The sequence below is a fragment of the Anarhichas minor genome, unplaced genomic scaffold (genome assembly GCF_050575085.1).
Source record: "Anarhichas minor isolate MPS153535 unplaced genomic scaffold, ASM5057508v1 ptg000136l, whole genome shotgun sequence".
Classification (NCBI taxonomy): Eukaryota; Metazoa; Chordata; class Actinopteri; order Perciformes; family Anarhichadidae; genus Anarhichas; species Anarhichas minor.
This window is the reverse complement of record NW_027466582.1, coordinates 14556163-14580319: the sequence shown is the minus strand read 5'-3', so window position 1 is coordinate 14580319 and position 24157 is coordinate 14556163. Positions and strand designations below refer to the sequence as shown.

General features: G+C 39.3%; 1 protein-coding gene across 1 annotated transcript; it reads right to left on the bottom strand.

Annotated features, from left to right (window-relative positions):
- Positions 1 to 15009: 15009 nt before the first annotated feature.
- vgll2a (vestigial-like family member 2a) lies at positions 15010 to 21421 on the bottom strand. Its single transcript, XM_076083581.1, has 4 exons — positions 21344 to 21421; positions 19586 to 19832; positions 17136 to 17627; positions 15010 to 15068 (listed from the first exon to the last, which is right to left on the bottom strand). The coding sequence occupies exons 1-4, from the start codon at positions 21419 to 21421 to the stop codon at positions 15010 to 15012; spliced, it is 876 nt and encodes a 291-aa protein (XP_075939696.1).
- Between the last annotated feature and the right edge of the window lie 2736 nt (positions 21422 to 24157).

Below are 24157 nucleotides of genomic sequence, written 5' to 3'. Positions count from 1 at the left end.
CAACATTACGACACAATAGAGGTTTCCAGAGGACACTAATGTGATGAACATGCAAGTTGCATCAGTCCAATGCTGGCTTGTTGAGCTTGCTGTATGTGGCACGTTGTAATTTGTCATAGTGTCTGAGTAGTAGACATCTCTGGAAATCCTGCCTCTGCAGATTAAACCGACTCTTCAATATCTCACAGAATATGCAATCATATTGTAAAACTAATACAAAACTTTCTCTTTCACACATAGTCAACATATTTGTCTCTCGATATTGTCTGTTGTGTCAGACTGTTATCAAATTAACAGATGTATTTCTTCATCTGATTGTGTATCACTTATTTGCAGGGTTTATTTTTCTGTATGATACCCATGTGTCGTCAAAGTGGTGATGATCTTCATTCATCTTTATTCATCTTAATTTGCTTGTGTTTTCCTAAAGTTGCAATGTGATGGCCATGTGATCGCCATTTGAGTCTTTCTTCTGAACGACAACCCGATCAAACCCCAAAAACATGTCATGGTCATTTTTCATTATGGACAAAAAAAAAAACTCATTTATTTCTCCCTCAGAATGTCATCTCTTTGTGTGTTTTCAATTACAGGCTCAGTGGACAGAAGGTCCCGGGAGATGGACGCAGAATGATGGTCCATTAGAGCCGACTATGGTAAATCACGCAACACATAAAAAAAAACAAAAAACATTGTTCCTTAAATTGAATGCATTTTTCCTTTTATTAAAGGATTGCTTAAGTGACTTGCCCTTGACTGGACCATTCTACAGCACTGTGGTTTTGAAGAATGTTTGATTTACACATGCCTCTAAAACTACACACAGTACAGGTATTTTATTCTCGGTGTACCAATGGATTTTTTAAAAACTGTTGCACATGGACGTGAAAAATGGAGTGAAACAGTAGGCTACTTTCAACCCTCCACATCCCGCAGCTTGTTCTTGTCTTCGCTGTTTTGTCTCCTGCATAAATAAGTGAAATTGATTAATTAAATTGCGAAACAGGTTAGTGTCAAATTCGCTCTTCTTATTACCAGATAAGATAACTCACTCCTGAGTCCTCTTGACTAAGAAAGAAAATGTTTCCTCTTTGGGTGAATGCTTGTTATGGAAACCTCTTTGTCAGTGTTTTGGACACACGTCAGAGAAACAAGAGACAAAACTATACAGTTAAAAGGGAGCAGATCCGTTTAAACTGATGTCCAACAAGGTTCTAGGCAAGGCAGGTTTATTTGCATGAAACCTTTAAGCAACAAGGCAAATCACAGTGCCTCGCATAAAATAATCACCAGACGCTAGCGGCTAGCCACCTGTAATGGCATCCACCTGTCACTCAAAGCAGCCACGCCCTTAATTAGTCATAACTTTAAGCCTTGACCTAATTTAGCTGGTGAGTGAATGAAAATACACCCCCTGTACAATTGTCACGAATGGCAAAATTAGCTATAGCCCTTATAAAGCCCTTTTCTTTGTACCAGGCGAATCAGAAATGTATTTTGGCCCTAAACGGTCTACTTTATAAACCAAGATTAAATCTTCTTAAATCTATTCTTTAACACACATGAAACCAGTGCAAACATCTCAGAACTAGACTGACGTGGTCTCTCCTGGTCTTAGTGAGGACTCTTGCAGCACCGCTATGAATCAGATATTTTCTTGTTTTCCATAATCTGCGTATAGATGTTGAACAGAAGTGAACACCACTTCATGTTTGAATGCTCAGATGTGTCAAATGCAGCACTGAGATCTAAGAATACCATGACTGAAAACGCGTCCACTGTCTGTGTTGTTGCTTCATATCTTCTGTTGTTTCCGGAATAACAAAGTACATCTTCTTATAGACGAGCACATATATATATACGGTGCTGCACAAATATGCACACACAGAGTCCAGTGTACAGAGTCCAGCTGTCTCTGTCTCTGCCATTGCTGTAAGAGAATACCCCCGGCCGGCGCTCTAACCCACTCCATCAATCTCTCTCTGTTTGACAGAAACTATGCCCACCTGTTCTCCCACAGTCCACACGCAGAGACTCAGAGGCTGAAGCTTAACGCGCTTCAGGCTTCAGGTTTGGGTTGATGGAGACAGAATGTGATCAGTGTTTTGTGTTTACTCACATGGCAAATAACTGTCATTATGTCTTCAGTGACTAATTCATCATTTGCTGGGGTTCAGGTCTTTTTTGACTGTTCTAAGATGCTGTGATGCCCTGTAGACTTTGTACTTTAATACAGTAAAGTACTGCTACTTTTAAGGGCTGCTAAAAAAAACTATTTTTGAGTTTGATGATACAATTCTTTGAAGACATTTTTTAGAAACCGTTGATGAGCCTGTAATCATTTTACCGATGAGAAACTGTATCTTGTGTGTATCTTTAAGAAACCATTTTACACAATACATTTGTTTTACTATCTATAATTAAATTGCATTCACTGCTGTAACTCTTGTTTACATAGTTATATTTTTTAAATGTAGTTAGAATAATAAAATATGTGTCCTAATTACATAAAATGTATGTTTAACTGATATTTTGGCCACTTGGGGCAGCAGAAACAAGCTGTAAACACAACATTTGTATGCTGTGTGGAGGCAATCCCGCAATCATAGATTCGCTCTGAGGTCCTTCGAGCCACATTCAGGCGTCCCCATGTTCACCGGCCCTTACTGTGAACTTTCTCAAATAATAACTTCTTGTCAAAAGACATTGGTGCCCATAGGTGTGATTGTAAGCCAGGATTCAACCCTGAAGGATAAGTGGGAATAGATAACAGAGGAATGGATGGATGGAATAGACTCTAGCTGAAACAAATCTAAGGTGGACAAGGTGAATCTGATGATTATTCAACAGCAAATGTATAAAGTCATTTATACGCTTTCTTCTTTCTTGATGCAATAAAGACCAGTGCACCTTAAAAATCTAACATTTTCACAGCTGTCATTTCTTTGAAGATTATAGGTTTTTAATTCTTAACTCAAACATTCCTCACAGGTAGCAGGATTTGCGGGATTTGAAACAACGATCCTGTGATCTTCAACTTTTAGGCTACTGCTGCCCCCCATTTAAGTTAAACATACTTCAGACAAAGAGTGACCAAATCCTTTTAAAATCCTTCTTTTACAAAACGTTTTTTTTCTTTTCTTTTTCTTGTGGCCAGAGATCATCTGTCCAACCAGAAAGCTGGTTGTCTTCACACCTCACCAATCACTTTTCGTCCCCTCTCCCTATACCTGTTTGGTCCTCTGCTCCATCAAGAGAACACACACACACACACACACACGCACACACACGCACACACACACACCCTGAGGCCCCGTGGTGGTGTTTGCTAATGCTTGTGGGACTCAGGCAGGAAATGGTGTGGTGGTGGGGGAGGAGGGTCATGGAGGTATAGGGGGTTCAAGGTGGGTCTGCTCTCAGGTTACCTGTCCAGGTAAGTCTGTGTTTGTTTAGTGTTACCTCCCAGTAGTCCGGAGGTCCAGGCTGTGACATGGAGTGTTCTCTCTTCAAGTGTGTGCGCGGTTTGATTGTGCTAGGCGCTGTTGACATTTGAAAGAGGTGATACTTTATCCGACTATTGTGGGAGACTCTGTAGATCCTCTCTCTCTCTCTCTCTCTCTCTCTCTCTCTCTCTCTCTCTCTCTCTCTCACACTCACACTCACACGCAGCAGCAGCAACAGTGTGCTTTGTATCTATATCCTCTTAGCTCAGAAAATAGCTTAATTACTAGGCGAAGCTTAACTGCCAAGTTTACTTACAATTCTTGCAATATTTAACATTGATTCACAACTTTCCAACATTTTTAAAAACGTTTTTTTTCTACCATTTAAAAAAAAAAAAGTAAAAGCCTACCAATTTTATTTATTTAACAGGCAACATTTTCATTTTTTGTATTCCTTGAACTTGTTATTCTTGAAGTCACTGAGGCTTGAAAAATACTAAAACCTATTTGGTAAAGTGTTTGTTAAATGCTCGGGTTGGGGTTAGGTGCTTAGATTATTGCTTACAACTTTTTTGAAAACTGAATCGAGAATCAATTTTGAATCGAGTAGTGAACCCAAGAATCTATATCGAACTGAGATACCAAAAGATCCACAGCCTTAACCTGGAGGCATGGCTAAACTGAGGTGCATTTTTGTAAAGTTTGAGTGTATATCTCAGAAAACCACCACAGTACTCCTGCCTTTAATCAGAGTAGTCCTATATTCCTCAAATGAGGTATAAAACCGTGTGAAATGAAACTAATGTGTTGCAGCTCAATACTTTTTGTCCCCGAGGAGCTATTTTGGCAATTGTGAGTCTGTTCACGTTGTTACAGTTTCCACTTCTCCTCCAGTTGAAATCGATGGAAATCAAGCATGTGGGAGCTAAACAAACCCCAATTAAAGTCAGTCGGTGTGTATTCGGCACCAGGATTTGTTTTACCCCACAGCTGACAGTTCTGGCAGTCAAAGCCTGGACAACAAGGACCACAGCTGTGTTTCCACTTGACTCTAGCCCCTCCACTTAAACGGAGAACGCATTCCGTCGGTTCATTGTGGGCTCATGACGAGCAGATCAACCATTTAAAATGATTTATTTAAATGCAGCACATTACTGTGTTTGTTGAAGCAAGGTGTTTGTTTTCTCATCTGACATCCTGAGAATGAAAAGGATCAACTGAATGTCACTGACATTTGGTCAGTGTTTGCTCCATTATGGCATTCCAACATGCGCACAATCAAAACATGTGAATGCTGGTGTTGGACTGATGTATTGGATGTTTGAAGGCTGATATTTTTGGGAATTTAAGCTGCTGATGGATGAAGTTTGCAATTTCTAGAAGACTGTTTTCCTCTGGCTGTATTTGGTTGGGAAAATGTGAAACTGTCGTTCCACGTAACTGAAATGATGTGTAGATTATTACAAAAGGCTGTAAGATATTAACTCCACCTACACCACCGTAGCATTGATCTATACAGTAAATATATAATCAAATTGAATCAATGGTCACTGGACTAGATCGTATTTTTAAAAGTCAGTATCAACTTCATCAATCAAATAGAAAGAAAACTACCACATGGCATGATACTAAGTAGGCAGGAAATGTTTCTACAATATCAGATTTTGAAGAAAAGAAAACATTCTCGTAAACATCTGTTGCCATCTGTGGATTTGATGAGAACTCAATGTGCAGGCATACAGTACACTGTAGCTGCTACTGGGGATTATCCTCATGTGTCACGTAGTGTGAGAGTCTAGTGAAGGATGTATTTAACAATCAGTCGCTCCACAGTGTGAGTTGGAAGAGCAGTATAGTCTTTTTACCCTATGACAAATCTGCCTAGGTTTTATTCAGAATTAGTTTTATCGTCTAAAGCCAATAAAATCAATTGGTCACCAAAAAGACTGATATTAATAATAGGCCTCTTGCCATTGGACACTTTAGACAATTGGAAATTCCACTAATCACTTTAATAAGTTAACACATAACTGAAGTATAGGAAAAAATGCTGATGCAACCTTGCAAGTTCCCAAAGATCCTTAAAGTGTCTATAATCAATATTTTTACAATAACTCTGCATCGAATAAGAAGAGGAAAGAGGATTATGACCCAAATCTGAAGCTCCCCTTTTTACAGAGCTTTACGGTGAGCTCATTGTCCCGCCCACTACTTTATTGTTTTGGTTCACTCTCACAGCTCTCATAGTGTCGTTTTTCGCTGCAGCACCGATAAAGCTCTAACAACCCACTGTTCAGTACCTGCTCCACAGCAGACGGACACACTTAGCAACTAGCTGGTGAACATAGTGGCGCATTTAGCACCTAAAGAGCCAGATATTTCCCTCCCTTGGATAAGACTGAGCTAAAAGAGACACAAACACGATGAGCAGGTCCGGGGGCCAAGCGATTGACCCGCTCCAAACGGCGGCATGTTCAGAACGGCCACGTCCCCCGACAGCGCCGCGAACGGCGAATCAATTTCCCCGTTCCCTACAGGCATCCCCTCAGAAAGGCCAAGCCAGGAACTGGCACTGCAGTAGCCAACATAACAGCTGATTACACTATGGTCAATGTTCACAACTTGTTTTCAATGCTGAAAAAAAATCTGTTATTGTTATCCATAGAACTACTGCTACTACTGCTTTGATACTGATAATTCAGCTTACTTGCAACTTCAAGAAGATGAGGAAACATAGTTTAAGTTTTACTTGTTTTGCTTGTTGGAATTGTAATGGTGTAAATGGCTTTTATCTTTGTTTTCAGCTTCTCTCTCAGTGAGTCACGCTCTCTTTCCAGGAGTTGTTTGCAACAAAATGTCCATCATTCTATACTTCTTGCCTTGGGTCTTTCTTCTTGCCACAAGAACTGTAGCAAAGCCTGAGGTAGAAATGTGGGGAATGTTGCAGAAAAGAGCAGGAGGATTCACTCTGCATTGTTAAAGGGCTGTTCCGCTCCGTCTCTCCTGTAAACACTCGTCAAAGGAGGAGAAACCTGATAGCTTCACTTAGCTCTGATCTGCTCTAAAGACAGAGATCACAGGCCAAAGGATGGAGGGATGGAAGGCAAGTGGGATAGAGGTACAAGGTTAGACTGGAAAGCAGAAGTAGAGGATTTCTTTTACCTTGACGAGATGTTGAACATTTTATCTTTTCGTGCTAAGGTAAAATGAATGTCAGGCACTTACCAGACAAGTGTTAAATGTTTTTTTGTCTATCTCATACACCTTGACACATGTAAAATTCATCCTCGTACTTTTTTTTATTTATTATCAACCAGTGATGATAAATGACTTCCAGAAGAATGTTGGGATAAATGTTTTTTTTCTCTTTTTTTTTCGGTATCCACTTTCCCTACTTCGAAGCGACCACTAAACAAGCCTGAACTTGTCGCATCGAGCCACACATATTTTTAGGAGTAGAAGCGAAGTTGTTGCTGAAAACAGCTGCCTGCTGCTGCTGGAAACATGGTTGATGAGAGTGACGAGACTCGTTCTTGAAGTAAATTTGGCGTAAAACCAAAACAATGAGCTAAAAGAAGCGTAAAAAGTGAGAGCGCCAGTGTTGTTGACTATGTCACTATGAGTGAGCCCTTTATTATTGCATTTAGTCATTTGAGTGATTGTTAATAGGAAGATATTGATTAATGCAGCTTTATATTTCCAGACTTCCAACTAATATAATGTAGAAAATAAGGGCCTTTACACACCCTGTGCGTGACGAATAAACAACAAGAAAATGCTAAATACTAGCGTGCAAATATTTTGTATCAGAACTACTGGCAGCGATGTGAATTTACAACAGTTGCAACATTTTTTCAATAAAATGTTCAACTAGATTTGCGAAGGCAGAGGTCCACCTACCGGATCCAGCGTCTGGCAGTCTGTCTGCGGTCAATTATTTTATAGCATAAGCGACGGTAAGCTATTTTGTTGAGTTTCCTCCTAGAGAAATGCGAGGGAATCTGAGTGTCCTCTGGATAACAGTTACAAAGTGTATATATACACGATATAGTGGATCTGTCTGTATGTGCTGCATAAACGGCAACCTCTGCATCTGAAAAGTGAAGCCAATGCCTTGAACGGCTCCTCTGGTTGCAAAAGAAATCAGATTTGATAGAAGTCTATTTATGAGATTATGGTCTCAATCGCTAGTTTCAAGTCTTCTTCAATACAGCACGATGATAATTAAGTAAATTACGGTCCCGTATATAGTAAACTAGACCATAAAGCAGGGTATGCTTTAGGGCGTGGCTACCTTGTGATTGACAGGCCACTACCACGGCGTTGTCTGGGCTGGGAGTTGTCCCTTCACTCTCTTGTTTTACTTCTGGTTTCAAAAACCAAGATGTCGACGGCCAAAGGGCCCAACTGCAGTCCACAAACCAATGGGTGTCGCCACTATGACCATGTCCACTTCTGATGTACAATCTATGGCGTTGCCTTTGTCAAGGTTGCAAGGAGTAATAAAGTTTGCTGTCCTGGTTCTGATTACGGAGCCTCCTTGTTGTTGTACACTATAGTGTGTCCGTACCAATCAACGTGATTGGTTGATACCTTTATTCTTGAAGCAAAAGCTAAGAAAAAGTCCCCTTTTCGCCGTGTAATATTTGCGTTCTGTGTGAAATTATATTTATGACAAAAACAAAAAAATATTATATTGATGACAAAACATCAGGCATCATATTTATTAGCATGATTCATATAAATGTCTTCTAGGTACGAGAGCTGATGGAGCTCAACAGAAGAAAAAAACATAAAAATGCACAAAGACTATAGTGCACAACAGTTTACTGAAATACACTGATGAATCAATGCATTGTTCCCTCTCTGTGCTTTGATTAAGGGGCAGCTCTTGTCCTTAACCTCAACCTTGGATTTCACACAATTAACACAGCTCCATACCTTCCTTTTCTGCTGGAGAGCTGAATTAAATCTCACGTCTTTGTGAGAAGAAAGATTTAAAAAAAATAATAAAAAATCTTTACAGAAAGCTAACAGAGAAAAGGATGACTAAAAAAAACCCAGAAGGTGGTTTGTGAGTATTGACAGCAATAGAGAGAAACCTCTCCACCCTTCTCTTGTCTGTCATCACTCAAGTCAGAAGTCTGTATTAATCCACAGCTGTCTCGCGCTCAGCTGAAACTAATTCAAACACACGCCTTCAGCTTCTGAGAAACGGAACATATGGCTGAAATTGACGGTCTTTTGTTTTACTGTATCGCAAACAAAAGAAACTCTTTTATCACTTTTTTTCTATTTATCTTTCTAATATTAAAATAATTTTGAATCAGATTGACTGTTGAAGCCTCATATTAGCTTTAAGTATTGATTGCACAAAGGAGGAATGATTTCAGCAAGCAAAAAAACAGTTTCAGTGTTAATATAGGCGGGAGAAGCACAGGTGAAACAAATTTTGATAATGATGGCTCAGTGGAATCAAGTGTCCCAGTAAGCCACGACAGTGTGACAGCAATTACAATACCACGACCCTGGAAGTAGCTCAACTAAATGGAAAGCAGGCGGTTTAATGTGATCAGTTACACCCTGTGCTTTTCCTGTTTGTCCTTTGACAAAATCGTCTTCTGTGAAAAGGGTCTCTTGCCCTTGGTCTAGTGACCAAAAGCATGGCTTTGGGGAAAACGTTTTTTTTCTTTATTCTTGAATCTTTGCTTTGTGCTGTGCTGTGAGTGCTCTGATCCTCTCAAAAGGATGTCAAATATCAAAATCCAACCACCACTCATTTAACTCTGGGACTGCTTTTTTGGGGGACTGGATTTTGCCTGTACAACTGTACACTGATATTTTAAACAGTGTTGTATTACTGTGCCTCTTTTCAATGCTGCAACACAATAAACGTGACACTAATTTAGGGAAAACATACAAATACATTCCCTGTTTTTAAAGGCATTTTCACCAAGTACAGGAGTCCAAAGTTGTATTTAATACCAAAATACTACAACTATGAGCAGATAGAGGATCAGAACCTTTACTAGCTCCAAGCCAATGGTGTCCTCACAAACTAATTGGAGTTTTAGCCCCTTCTGTCTACTGAAAGCTGAGTGATTGCAGCCGGGGTCAATAGCAGTAGGCTCGTTTGAGATGAACTGCGCCTCACTTGGAAAGTAAAGAATAAACAGGAAGTCAAAGAAACTGTTACATCCTGTTAGATCCGATCTGTAGGCTACTTGTAGTTTACAGACCTCATATGTGTTTGTAAATGTGGAAATGTGCGTGTATCTGCATTGTATGCTTTCTTTTGTTCTTTTTTTGTCTGCCTGTGAAACACTTTGATGTTCATTTTCAATAAATAAGCGTTATTATTATCAATCACACAAGATATGTTTTTTAATTAACCATCGTCGCACAACATGAGACTAGTAGCCAACAATCGGGCAAATAAATATTATAATTACAAAATTTGGATTTTCTACAAAACGTGGTGTTTGTTGTCAAATCTAAGAGCCAATCAGCTCTTTCCCATCATGCAGTCGGTGAAAAGCAACTGCGGCGCCTGGCTCTAAAATCTGCGGCCACCATGAATTATAAATAATACATAATATAATAATAAATATATGTTCTTCTCTCGTTTCAAGTAAAGTAAGGGCTGCATTTAAGAATAAATTACATAACAGAAAGCTTATGAAAAATGTGTAATTTTAGAAAAATGTATTGAAATGAATTGTCCTGCAACTTTATATTCAGTTCATTCAGGTGTGAAGTGATGTCAATCAAAAAAGCCACGATATTATATTCTTGTCATCTTCTAAGAAGAGAAATTTGTGTGCAGGGACTTTATCGGTTGTTATTGAAACCACTTGTTTCAGCCTCATTCCCCTGTCTGTTTACATCATTGTAGACAGGGAATTATGTGTTAGGATTCTGATCATATTGGGCTCTAAGATTGTTTATTTTCTGTGCCTTGATTTCGGATGTGAGTGGGTGCGTTAGCTCAAAATATTACATTACAGTCATTTAGCAGACACTTTTATCCAAAGCGACTTACAATTCAGATTCTATCACATTTCTATACCGTAGGCACAACTACAGGAGCAATTTTGGGGTTAAGTGTCTTGCTCAAGGACACATCGACATGCGACTAGCAGAGCCAGAGCCCCCTCTGATTGAAAGACGGCCCTGCTATCCACTTAGCCACAGTCGCCCACATGTGTGCTTTGTCTCTATGTCAAGCTTCACATTACCGCTTTTAATAAACATCACGGTCTCTGAACATATGAGACATACTGGTTTTGAACGAAGAATTAACATTTAAGAGTCTGTCCATTCTTGTCACATTTCTCTTTTTGGAAAACGCCATGTGAAATAACTTCTATAACTACTTGGTCTCTCGCCTTGACTCCTCTGGTGTGTAAATCTCACTGGAGTTGCGATGCTTATCAGAATACACATTTCACGCTGGTTAAAATAGAAGTGCTCCGTCAAAATGTAATAATTATCAATTTTCTATTGGTTGTAGGTCCAGGATCGAGATACAACGGCATCTGGGTCTGGATCCGGAGCGCGGTCCGCCTATTAGTGACCCCTGCTCTAGAGGGAAAAAGAAAAAGTAGATGACCAATCACTCAAAGCCAAAGTGTCATGACATCAAACACTGAAAAAAAAAAATCATCTGTCAAATACAGGTCCTGTGGATGGTGTGCTCGAGATCAGGAGAAACGATAGTTTTCACAAAGCAATAAAAACACGTGTGACCTCCAATAGTCACTTGAGGGCTTTTACGCACAGGACAGGGTCAGAAGGTGTCAGACGTCTCTCTGTACACCACCTGTATTATGAATCTGACTCTTGAACTTGAGGATCTTATGTGTTATATTTAATACAACATCCATCGTACTTAAACTGTCTGCAAACACTCTTTTCCAGACCATTTACTTTTAGTTGTGATAACGTAAAATGCTACATTATTTTCACACTACTGTGCTGTGCAAGCTCTGCCCAGCTCTGCTCCTCAAGAGCAATTTGGAGTTTGGTGTGTTGATCAAGGACACTTCCACATGCGGACAGAAATTTCCAGGACCTAAACCAACAACATTCAAAATAATGGACAACAGCCCAAATCTGAGCCACACTACTTTATGCACTCATATTGGAGAAAACGTCACCAACTGTGCATGCGGCAATACTCCCAGTCAGTGGTGGAATGTAACGAAGTACATTTATTCAAGTGCTTTTATTCAAGTATCAAATAGCTGCAGCTCAAATTGTCAAATTGTATGACAGCAAAATACTGAATTTGGTATTGGTGTATCTGCCAGTATGACAAACTGGAGTTAAATCTGATGTGACGTGTTCTTTTTATTACTGTAGAAGAACCAGACATTATGAACTCAAAGGAACTCAACTCCACTAACGTGGGACAACCTCAAAAGGAGAGAGACAACAGGTAAACATCTCACCTGTCTGCTTATTTTTGTTTCCCTCTGCTCGTTCGTCCTGTCGTGTCTCTTGCTGTTTTTCTTCTCTTGAAGGATCCTCCAAAGGAAAGAGGCCAAAGAGGGTTTTCGAGTCAAAGTCAAAGATTCAGGTATGAACATAACTTGAGGTTCATTGCAGGAGCGTTGTGATATGGTATGTTAGTGTATCCGCCAGTATGATATCAATCATTGAGAGGAACTTAAGAGGAACCAGACATTATCCAGCTGTAAAGCAAAGAATCTCTGTCTTTCGGTCTGTGTCCTTCTTAAATCTCAAGAACGATCTACTTTACACTTGGCGGGCGTATTACTAGGACCCCAAGGGGGTGCCATGTTGAATTTGGTTGAAATTGGACAAGCAACACATTCAATATTAATAAACTTAGAAAAAACAACCAATGTTTCAGGTACAAATCCACTATAAGTCTAGATAAATGTCATAGCATGCATTGGGGTTCAATTAAGGAATTATGCCTTTAAGCAGTTGAAGCAGAACCATAGCTTAGCATCGGTCATTGGAAAGATCTTAAGAACCAAGTCTACAATTCAATCACATCTCACAAAAGGAATCCGTTGTTCTTCATTTCCATGTACTATAATAAGCAGTATTGTGTTATGAAAACTGTTTGAGGAAGTCGTTGATCCAGCTCTTAGTAAAGTGCAGTTATATAAATAAAAATTAACTCTTTAAACTTGAGTAATTTTCATACTTTGGTTCTTGTTATAACAGCAGCTGGATCTCCATAATCTGGACTGTCAAAAACAGTTGAGAGCTGGCAGTGTGTACACAACCAGCTTTTGATGACTTGCCAATTTGCCTAATGAAACATGCTTAGGATGTAATCAGTTTAGTTCTATGCTGCTAATAAGTCACTCTGACATTGCCTCTTGTTTTAAGTCTTATGACATTAATTAATACTTGTGTTTGACGCACTATGGAGGAAAATCTTAAACAAATGAATTCACAATGTATGGGTGTTTAAAGAGTGGCTAAATTAGATACTTACTAAAGTAGATAGATCTTTTCAGTCTTTAAAAAAATATATAAATAAGTAAATAGGTTAATTGTAAGCTTATTGGACTTGCCGAATGATACATTTATTCTTTCTAAGTGGTAAAGCGAAATATGGTATAAATATAAGTCAAACCCTATTCCAAATAGAGTAATGTACCTTTACTGCTATCTTCATAGAACAATGTTTAAAGTCTCTTTGATCAGTTTTGGTTTCAACATATTAAAATTGTAATCATATCAAAGGCAAATAATGTCAACGCAGTGACATTACCGAGTGAGTTTGAAAATAAAAGGCTAAGACCTCCCATCAACACTGTTTGATGCTGAGTTGGTTGGGGTTAACTGGAACTGGTCTATTGTTTGGGTACTCTCAGGGAAAAACCTTTAAAAAAAAAAATGAAACAAATCTGCCTAGCAACAAGGGCCGGTCCCCACAACGATAGCAGAAAATGTATTTTTTGTTGGTTTGATTTTTTGGATCTTTCTAGCTTCAGAGGCCCTCACAAAGAACTCAAAAATCATGGCTCGCACTAACTCATAAAGACAAGTGTGTGTGTGCGCGCGCGCGTGTGTGTGTGTGTGTGTGTGCGTGCGTGCGTGTGTGTGTGTTCAGTGAGTTGAAGAGCAGTTGTCGTTGACAGCTGCATGGGAGCAGGGAGAGAAAGAATCAAGTGGCTTCAAATAGCCGTCGTTCTCCTCATTCACCAGAGGACCCCTCCCCTCTTTCTCTCTCTCAGCAGCCACTAGTTTGAGGTTTGCATTTCTTTTGTTGACATAGTGAGATGTTTCAGGTGTGATGGCGGTTAGCATTATTCTCAATCAAAATATCCCTCCTCATTGTGTCTGCTCTGTTTACCCAATTGAGCCCATCAAACAGTTTTACATTAAATAGAAGTTGATGACACTCTACATGGACGCAGGAAATAGTTGTTCTTCAGCTGCTGCAGGGATTTTCAAATGTGCACTTCAAAAAAAATCCAACCACATAGAAAGTTCTTAACACCTGAGATTTTTTAGACTATTGTGCTCATCTCTGCTGTGACTCAAGGATACGACCAAAATAAGCAGGCGTCACCATCATACAGTTTGAATAACATTTAAATAAGGGCTGAAACTGATCATCATTTTCATAATTGTATCTATTAATCAATCCATTATTTTTCAATGGATTGATTGATAGTTTAGTGTATAAATTGTAAAAAAAAAAAAAAAAGGTGAATCATCAAAATCATAACCCCAAGGTGACATCTTTAAATGTCTTGTTTTGCATGAACATCAGTGCAGTATTCAATCATTTAAAACAGACAGAAGCAGCCGTTCTGCAAATGTTTTGTGTCTCTTAATTTAAATCATGAACTGATTATCAAAATTGTTAATTATTAGTTAGATAAACAGTATCTGTATGCTCTACTTTATGGTATATATAAATTAATACACTGTGAACTTGTGTACATTGCATTACAGGACAATAGTGTACATAAACTGCACACAATTCCGTATGCATACTGACTTTCTTGAGTCCACTTTATCTTTCCATATGCTCAGAGTTCGTACACAGTATGTAATTGGGACACGGCTGAAGTTGTTTGCAGCTGTTATTGGAAACACTTTGTGAAATCATTACTTAAATATATTTTGTTATCAGTCAAAACTGTTTAATTTAACTTTTACAGCGCCACAAAATACTGAGTGTTTTTCAGTTGACATTGAACCAATACTCCATGTAAACCAAAGTGTTTGGACTTCTGCCTTCACAGTCTGCCAAATTCTTGCTGTGCGGCCTCCTCAACACCAACACGGCCTTTTTCTCCAGCCACAACACTCCCAGTGTCTGTTACCCAGTTGTCCCAGTGAGGCAAGTCCTGCCAAGTCCTCAAGCGCTTGTCTTTGGAGTTTGACAACACATGTTTCTGTCCGTCTGTCCCAAGACTTTTTTCCAGTTTAGGAATGTTGTCCCTGCCTGTTACAGAAGCACAAAGAGTCTTGTCTTTGTCCACATCCGTCAAGATCAGATTCTCTGTCTCTCCTACGCGAGTCCACTTTTGTTTCCACGCTCGTTTTGTATCCACACTGTCGGCATTCAGCTCAGCAGGGCTGCGCTGCTGCTGCTGCTGCTGCACAGGCCTCCGTAACACCGAGCTGCAAGTAGACCAGAAGCAGTTACAGCACAAAACTGCCGCGTGACTGATTTTTCAGTTTCTCTGTCAGTCATCCCATAACATCAGCAGAGCAACAGCAGGAGTGGAGGAAAGAGGCTAAAGCTGAAGAAGGAGTGAAGTGGGGGTGGGGGGGGGGGGAGAGTCTCAGCGGTCTCTAAAACCAATACAAATCCTTGCTCTTATCTTGTGCCTGCAGACCTGAGAGAGGAGGAAAAGAAAGGAGGAAAAGAAAAGGCAAGAAAAGGGAGATTAGAACAAGAAGCGCAAATGTCTTGTTGATAAAAGCAGGAGGAGTTGCCCGAGGCAGAGAGGGGATGAAAGAAAGACAGCAACAGAAAAGGAAGTTTACAGCTGGTGTTAAAGTGCTGATTGACAGTCAGTTTGTTGGTTCAAACCACTTGTGGTAAGTTGATCTGAGGCAGGGCAGGGGGGGAGAAAAAAAAAATCTTTATTTGAATCTGGTTTTCATGCTTTCGTGTTGCATGGTCATACTGAATGTCTTTATTGCTGCTTTCATTTAAACACTTCAACAATAATAACGACCTCTCTGAATGGTGTGCATTTCACAGACAGGTGTTGGCCCAAACAAGCAGGGCGTTTTTTTTACTTCGTCAATCTGGAATAGTGAAAATGCTTCCAAATCTGACTGTTATCAATGACGACAGGTGTCAGCTTAACTTCGCTGTCGCTATTTGCAAAGCTTTTGGCTGCTTTCAATGGTGGTTTTCACATCTGTTGAAGATGAAATGGCCGCACACGAAAACTCCAATCATTTCAATGTTTGGACCACACCTGGTGGTTCTCCTGAGAACGTACATATGTATAAACGTTGGTTGTACTTTAATATCATTAGAGTTTAGTATGCTGTCATCTTGTCTTCCAATTGCCAGCTCATTTTTGGTGTGCAGTCACCAAATAACATTTCACATCTTGTCACATTCCAAGTGTGTCATATATAACCAGTGTTGTGCAAGTTCACACCTTATAAGAGAGTTCACTTCACACAGTTTACATTTTGAATTTTGAACTATATGTTTACAGGCCTATGAACTAGTTCATGTTTATTTATTTGTTTGATAGCGGATGCTATGGCATGTAAAACCAGGCGTGTGCATGTAATCTGATTGCAGAGAAATCATCAAAGCATTGTTGCTCCTGAAGAAGAATTTCTCCTAGACGTGCACAAATGCGGTCACATCAGCACGGCACTTTGATGAGGAAGAGCTTGTCGAGTTGACTTTTGAGAATTTGCAGAGATGGAATAGACGGTAGACTGATGTCTCCGCTCCTTTGAATGCACCAGTTGTGCCGTAACTACTCAGTGCGTCGTTAACTCAACATCTCTCATGTTCACTTTCATTAGTTGCCAACGGATACGTTCAGTTAACCGTTGAAAACATGAGCACATTCCCGTTCTGTCGTTTGACTTTTTAAACCCAAGAAACTGCTACATATCTGATAATTAATGGCCATCAATTTAAAAGATGTAATGTTTTGGGGTTGTTCCCAATAACTTCCACAGTTCACAGTGACTTGATTTATGAAACACAACATTTAACAACAACCAAAGTGGGTTTGATGCCTAAACATAACCACGAGTTCTGGATGGACAAATCCCAGTGTTAACATTTGACAAGACAACATAATAGGGAAAACAACTTAGCATTATATAAATGTAAATATAATGTAAGCATATAACCTCACAAAATAAGTCGAATCTGATCAACATGTAAGTAATCACTGCGCTTGCTGTTGAAACTTTCGGGTTTTAGATTAGAATTGGCAAAAAAAGAAGACCACTAAGTTGTTTTTTCAAAAGTTTGAGTGATGACAGATGATGTCATCCTGTTTCTTCACAATTTGCTATTTCTGTCTACTTTGTATATCTATTGAAGAGAAGAGGAATTTTTCCACTGTTGATCTTCCTGAGGTGTCTTTCTTTTTTTACTCCCTATTAAGTTTTTCTTTATATGAAAAGGATGTGTCCTGCACAGATTGTAAAGCACTTTGATTTTCTACTACGCTTTTCATAAAGCAATGACAATACCTGTGTCCATGTTGAGTCCGAGCTCGGCTCCGGTGAAGGCGCCGCTCCAGGCCGAACTTGTTCCAGACTCCCCCTTCCCTCCCAGGTCACAGGGTGAGGCGCTGGGCCCCGGTACCGAGCTACCGGACGTCAGACGGTGATGAGGCCTCACCGATGGCACCAGCAGAGAGCTGTAACGCGGGTCGAACGCCGTGCCGTACATCTCGTGAACTCCCGGGCGTGGGTATGCTGAGCCCTGGCTGCCTATGGCGCCTCCTAATGAGTACGGGTGGTGGTGGTGATGGTGGTGGTGATGGGACGGGTGCCAGGAGTCTGGGCTGGGCTGGTGGAGGTGGCTGTGCAAGGAGGCGGAGGAGTACGGGTCCCCAGGGAATGGGAGCTCTGTGTGGGGAGCTGACAGAGCGCTGCCCAATGCGGAGGAGACCGATGGCTGGTAGGAGCTGTTCCAGAAAGACGGAGGGAAACTTCTCTGGCTCATTGGGAATGATCCATCTATGAGGACAGAAATCCACACAGGTACGTTATTAAGGAAGCTCGTTTACTGAGGCTGAAGCTTCATTCTTGCCCTCAGAAATAGTTTGACAAGGAATTCTTATCACACAGTCTACTTGCTTGTTTTTCCTGAAGCTTTAAACCATATATTGTGGCCACAATATCTCATAAAACTGTTCCTCTTTAAATGTGTCTTTTGGTGTTAACTGACAAAAAGAAGAAAACTATTTTGATAAGTGATTCCTCATTTTCAAAGCAACAATGTGAGTGACTCTTAAATGTGATTTTTCTGCTTTTCTCTTATTGTTATGTATCATTGTGACTGTATTATCTTTAGTATTTGGACTGTTGGTGGAAGAAATACGTTAAAGAATATAATGAATAGATTCATGGATAGTGAAACTAACCATTACAGCCCTAGAAATAATTAACACAACTTTGAGGTTGTAATTTAAAAAATACAGAGATGTCTAGACATTTAGAGAGAGCATACATATTGTATATTCCCATGCAGAGTAGTAATAATACTTGCATGGCTTGAAAAAAGGGCTTTTATATTAAAGTTTTTAAACTACAGTCCTCGTCAAGAAATGATTGACTGGAAACACTGATAACAATGCAAAATCTTCGTGCTCATTTTTTGCCTTTTTTGTTTCAGGTTGGATTCAAAAGTTGCTAAATTACACAAAGGTGCTCGAGAAAGGAGATGACAATAAGAGCAAGTTGGCTGTTAATAAGAGAATAAGCATACCAAGAATACTATAAAGACATACATCTGTATGAGTTATTATCACCCCCTTATATTTATAAAAGTTTAAGTTTGAACAAGTTCAGCATTCTGTAACTGCTGTAGCTGAAGAGATCAGTAATACGATCAGTAGTAAAAGAATCACCAGTTTAAGGGGTGTGCGACAGATCAAAGTCTGTGACAGAAGCACTTAAAGGAATATCACAAAACTGAGAAATTCCCGGGAAATACTTCTAACTGTGGTATTGATTAAAATTGTAAAATTCCTATTACATGTAATGAAACACATGCAGCGCTCCAAATAAAGAGAAATAAAATGAACCAAAAATGAAGTAAATAAAAGCATATCCCAAATCCAGCCGCCGTAAAGATATTTCATTGCATACACTCCTCTATTTGCTATGCGATATTTCCACCATCTCACTATTTGATTTAACTTTACATTAAACTCAAACACAAAGCCAGAGCGGAAGCAAACTGCCAGCTAAGTAACAGCCAATATAATAAACAAAAGCTAAGGCAGCTGTTACATTTATAGATAGAATATAGTATTCAGCCAATGCCATCGAACATTGTGGAAATAGAGTTTAATTAATCGCAGACTTGTTTACGGGTAACCCCTAACCTCAACTCAATCCAATTCTGATTACATTTTCACACAAGTTTAAATCCAGTTTTATATCTAATTCTGGTTTCAGGGGAGTTTTAATATATAAATATTCTAAATCTACTTAAAACACACCGAATAGTAGAGCAACAGCTTCAAGTGTGCAGCGGCCATCAAAAACCAACATCAGTGCAACTCTACACAAAAGGGAAGATTTTGTAGTTCAGATCTCAACTCTTGACTCAACCGAGTAAAGCAGAAACATCACCGGAAAGTTCTCCTTTATCTTCACATGACGATATTTAATCAGATGTTACCTGGTGGAAACCTATGACGGTCCAAGATAAAGTTACTGAATCCTGGGAAATGACCTTGGCTTTTAACAGCCTCAGTCCCACAATATTAAATCACAAAGAGCAGAGACCCAAATTAAACACATTCGCACCACAAACACACCAGAATTTCCCAAAAACCATGAAAGCATTTCATGAATTTCACTGGTGAAATAGAAGGTCCCGATGATGGTCAAGATGGTCTTTCAGTGGCAGACACACACTGAGGGACAACACTCACACACACACAGGAACACACTCACACACACACCTCTTACGGCCTTGTGGCTGCTTGGGGCAGGGTACACAGTTGAGTGGCTCAGGGCTCGGCTGAAGTGCTCGTCCACTACGGCACTGATGTCTCCCTGGAAATAAGTGAAGAGGACGCAGCGGGAGCTCAGGTACTCAGCTCCCGGTGGCAGCTCCTTGTCCTCCTCTTTGATGGCCGGGGGGCCTGGGGGTCCAAGCCGGCTGCCGCTGTCCTGGGGGTCTTGCATTTTGGTATACAAGGCCAGTTTCTGAGGACACGCAGATGTATGTGTGTGTCATGAAAGTGTATCTAGTGTCCCGTTGGAACACTATCATTTTGCATCGACTTTTTGCGGGTGTTTTAGATAATATAAAGACTTAAAGGTTAACTTTAGAGGTTAAATATGTTATTTGACCTCTAAATCTCATAGGAATATTTTTGTCAAACTGACACAAAATATGATAAATTGATTTGTTAACAAGTGGCTGTTATTTATAAATTAAAACAATTTCCATTTATGTTGACATTGATAGCTTTTAATGAGCGCTAATTACATTTAATTTACCACTGTCTCACTGTTTGCTGTACACATATATGCTATCTATTAGAGTACAATCATTTTCACATATGACTTCTCACCTCATTGCTTCTGCACACGACTGAAAAACTCACTTTTAAAAATATTCCTTTTTTCATTTATATTATTCATTTTTTACTTACTTTTATAATAAATAGAAAAACATAAAGTCCAGATTATGGTGAAAAAACTATATGCATATAAAATTAATTTAGGTTACAATAAGACATGGAACTTTAACGTTTTTTTAAATAATTGATACTAACAACAAATGTATAAGACAAACCATACAAAATAAGGATCATAAAAATCTTGCTACAGTTTTTTTAAATAGATATTTTAAAACTGTGTTATAAACTGGCTGATCCAGAGTCAGTTTGGGTGACAGACAAAGTGAGTTTTGGCACTATGTGAAATATGCCTGGATGTTGACTGAGAGGTTTTAAGAGAGTGGAAAAAGCCCTGTAACAGGTTTGGAAAGGCCTCACAAATACCTGCCTCTCTCAAACAGTCTACTGACATATAATTGGTTTTAATCCTAAATTATGGGTTCAACTCATTCAACATCGTAACACAAGGATGGGAATACGATTTAAAGAGAATAATGCTGTTGGCAATTTATTATGCAGTACAGTTCTTTCTCTAAAACCTCTGCGAAACTCTTAAAAAAACTTGTAAGACGCATGAAACCAGTCAGTTTCGGCTTGAGTAAAGCTCATCTGCGGGTTTTTTTTGTTTTTTTTTAAAGTAAAAAATAAATACATCTTTTTTTCTTTACTTTCTGCTTTTGACTTTCAAAAACCTGACTAAAGAAAAATAACAAACGATGTGTTCGCGGTTGTATTAAGTAGAACACTCAAAATGAGATAAATGAAAACAAAATGAACAGGTGATCCAAAAGAAAGTTTTACACCGCGCATTGCACGCTGGATCCTCTCTGCAAGTAAGATTTATTTTTGGAGTTATAGAAGATATTAAGTGTTGTTAATGGCTGAAGGACTTTAATGATTACGTTTTCTAAATGTTATCCATATGACTGAATGATCAGTAGTATCCCGTTTTGCATGGAATTGCGGTTTAATTGGCGGACTTAAAAAACTAAATTCATGTTGAAGTTTTCTTTACATGTTAACACATACATAAGTCCTCTGTGCAGAGATAAGTAGAGCATGAGCTCTTTAAAGATTATATATGATCCATACCTGGTGGTGATAGGGGCTGTAGGAGGAGAAATAAGGCTGAGGACCAAACACTTTGTACATCACATCCAGGCAGCTCATGGCGAAGAAATCACGGAGAAGAACCAAGCTTCATTTAGAGAGCAGGTCTGTTCAGAAGGAGAGAAAACGGTAATCCCGGCGGCGGAGGACACAGTGGACAATGAGGGTCTCTCTGCTGCGCTGCTCTGCGCTCTTTACGCACTGTACTGCGGCCGGGCGCACAGAGGGGAACCCCCTCCACCCTCCTCTCTCCACACACCCAGCCTGACGCCTCCCTCCCGCCAATCGGAGGCCAGAGCTCCACCTCTGCCTTAATGGGCTTGTAATTACAGGACACATAAGCATAAAGCTAATTCAACTCAAATATGTACAAAAAGAAAGGTTCGTAGAGTAAAACAATTGTAATAGTGTAGCAGTTTTTCAAAATATTTTTGCCAATTTCACATCGAATGCTGCTGCATTCATGTTTCTGTATGGATTCGTGTGCACCTTGACAATTATCTACAATTTATTTAAGGTGTTGGTCATGTTACAATTTACTTTTCCATTGACTCACTGAAGTATTCAAGCATAATCTATACCATGGAAGTTCATTCTTGACCTTGCATTGTGGCAAAACAAACTTCACTTAGAGGTCCAGTATTCCCAGGCTTTTAACTTTGTCTGCAGTGGATTGTTTTGCCACACAAGCTTTATCTAATGCAACATAAGACAATTAATGAACACCTGAATTCAATCCTTCATTCATTTTATTTATATCTTTTTCCCTTTCAAGGTAATTTGATACTTGGAAAATCCTCTACTGGCCCCCAGTTCATGACAGGTGTAGGACAAATAGGCACTGGGGAGGAAACACACCAGAGCTCCTCTGAACTATGAGGTTTTCCTTTTTTGGGAACTTTATTTTGAAAGTTGTAAATTTGTAGGGATGCATGATGGGGATAGCAAATGGAGGCTGTTTAAAAATGGTGATATGTAGTCCCATGCGGCTTATCATCAACACCACCCATCATGTTCCAGATATGTTTTAAGAAACAAATCTATTTTAAATTGGATATTATTGCACTCTTTATAACATAAACATGGTTAGTGTTACAATACGTTTATGTAGTAATCCTAAAAGTGTTAGTATTGGCTTCTCTTTTCTTTTTTTTAAACAAATATTACGTCTTAAAGGTGCGAAATTGAGAGCATATCTATTGCCTCTAAAATGACGAAGTGGGTCAGGGTGACCAAACTGATATTTCTCTGTGTTGGAGAACTACTGCGGCCGACGCGAAAACGTGAAAAGCCCAATCTAGAGCCAGTGTTTGGTTTGTTGGCTCTGGGCCAATGTAGAAACATGGCCGCCTGCTCATGAGAGGACCCGCTCCGTAAGTATGTACGTTTCATTCTAAGGTAATGGAAATTATTTTCGGGTGATTATACACCAGAAAACATACAGATTCAAATTATATTCCATTTCTACCAATAGATCCCCCTAAATGCTACACACTGTTCCTTTAATGCTCTGAATGTCAAATAGAGAACCTTTAACATTAGCTCACAAGTCAAAAATTGGGTTTCTCAATGTATCAGAGCCAGTATCACTGTTGATAGTGATAGAGCTATTTTTCATTTCATTTCGTTTTACATAATCACAAATCAACCCAATACCCACTGTTATAACATCAAGTAGAGCAGTGGCACGAAAAGTACTCAGATCCTTTACTAAAGTACAAGTACCAATATATTAATGCAATAATACTCCATTTGAAATCGAGAACATGTTTAATTTTAAAGACAGATCCTCATAACTGACATCAGTTTGATTCATTTGCTTTCTCAGCTGAAGATCCTAAAGTGATCAGCGAGCATGATAAGCAGTACGTGTATGGACTGCATGTTCATGCTGATATTTTCTTTAAACTGATTCAAAATTGGGATCATTATATTTCCTGTATTATTCATTGTTTGTCTCCCCTTTGACGGGACAGTTCAGAATCTAACAACTGGCACTTGCTGCTAATTGAAATGAGTAAACAAATCAAGCCGACCAACGAGTGGAATGTAATGCCGTGAAGTCCCACAATCCCTCAGTGGCCTCACAAATTCTGGAGGTCAAAGGTCAAATAGTTGGCTCCCAGTTTGGTGCTACTGCTTGCGGTCAGAGGTCACCGGCAACTTACCCAACAACAAATATCAAGTCACAGTACAGGCAGTGGTGGAAAGTAGCTCGGTACATTTACTTAAGTACTGTACTTAAGTACAATTTAGAGGTACCTGTACTTTTACTGCATTACATTGATCTCTATGCCTTTAGTTACTTACCAGATTCAGAGTAATTATACACAAATATAATCAACAAACTATCTTTTGTAAATTGAACCAAGTAATATTTTGACTGCAGGACTTTTACATGTAACAGAGTATTTCTACACTTAAAGATCTGAGTTCTCCTTCCACCTCTGCAGATTAAACCAAGTCCAGCTCAACTGTAACTTTAAGTGCCTTGAGTGCCAAAACATTACCATAAAATAATATCATGTTTTCGTCAATATAAGCAGATATTGTAAGAAGACAAATGACAAAAATGTTTTGGTAAATATTTTTGCAACTTTGCAGGTGCATTCCCTTTATAGTTGATTAAAAAAGGGATGGCTTTATGTTTCTTTCAGATTAGTAGCATAATAGATGAATTTCTAAGTTGCTGTCCAACATTTTCACCTTTTGATGTCAAGCTTGCAACGTCATCTGACTTTTCAGTCACACTAATTCATTTAGACCGAGCTTTTTGACTCAAACCTTTGATCCATG

Excerpts from the sequence above, each read along its gene's own strand:
- vgll2a (XM_076083581.1), bottom strand. The coding sequence starts at position 21,421 with ATGAGCTGCCTGGATGTGATGTACAAAGTGTTTGGTCCTCAGCCTTAT. Across the intron at positions 17,628-19,585 it reads CAGCCACAAGGCCGTAAGAG|ATGGATCATTCCCAATGAGC; the intron begins GTGTGTGTGTGA and ends CTGTCCTCATAG. Across the intron at positions 15,069-17,135 it reads CGGACTCAACATGGACACAG|CTCGGTGTTACGGAGGCCTG; the intron begins GTATTGTCATTG and ends GTCTACTTGCAG.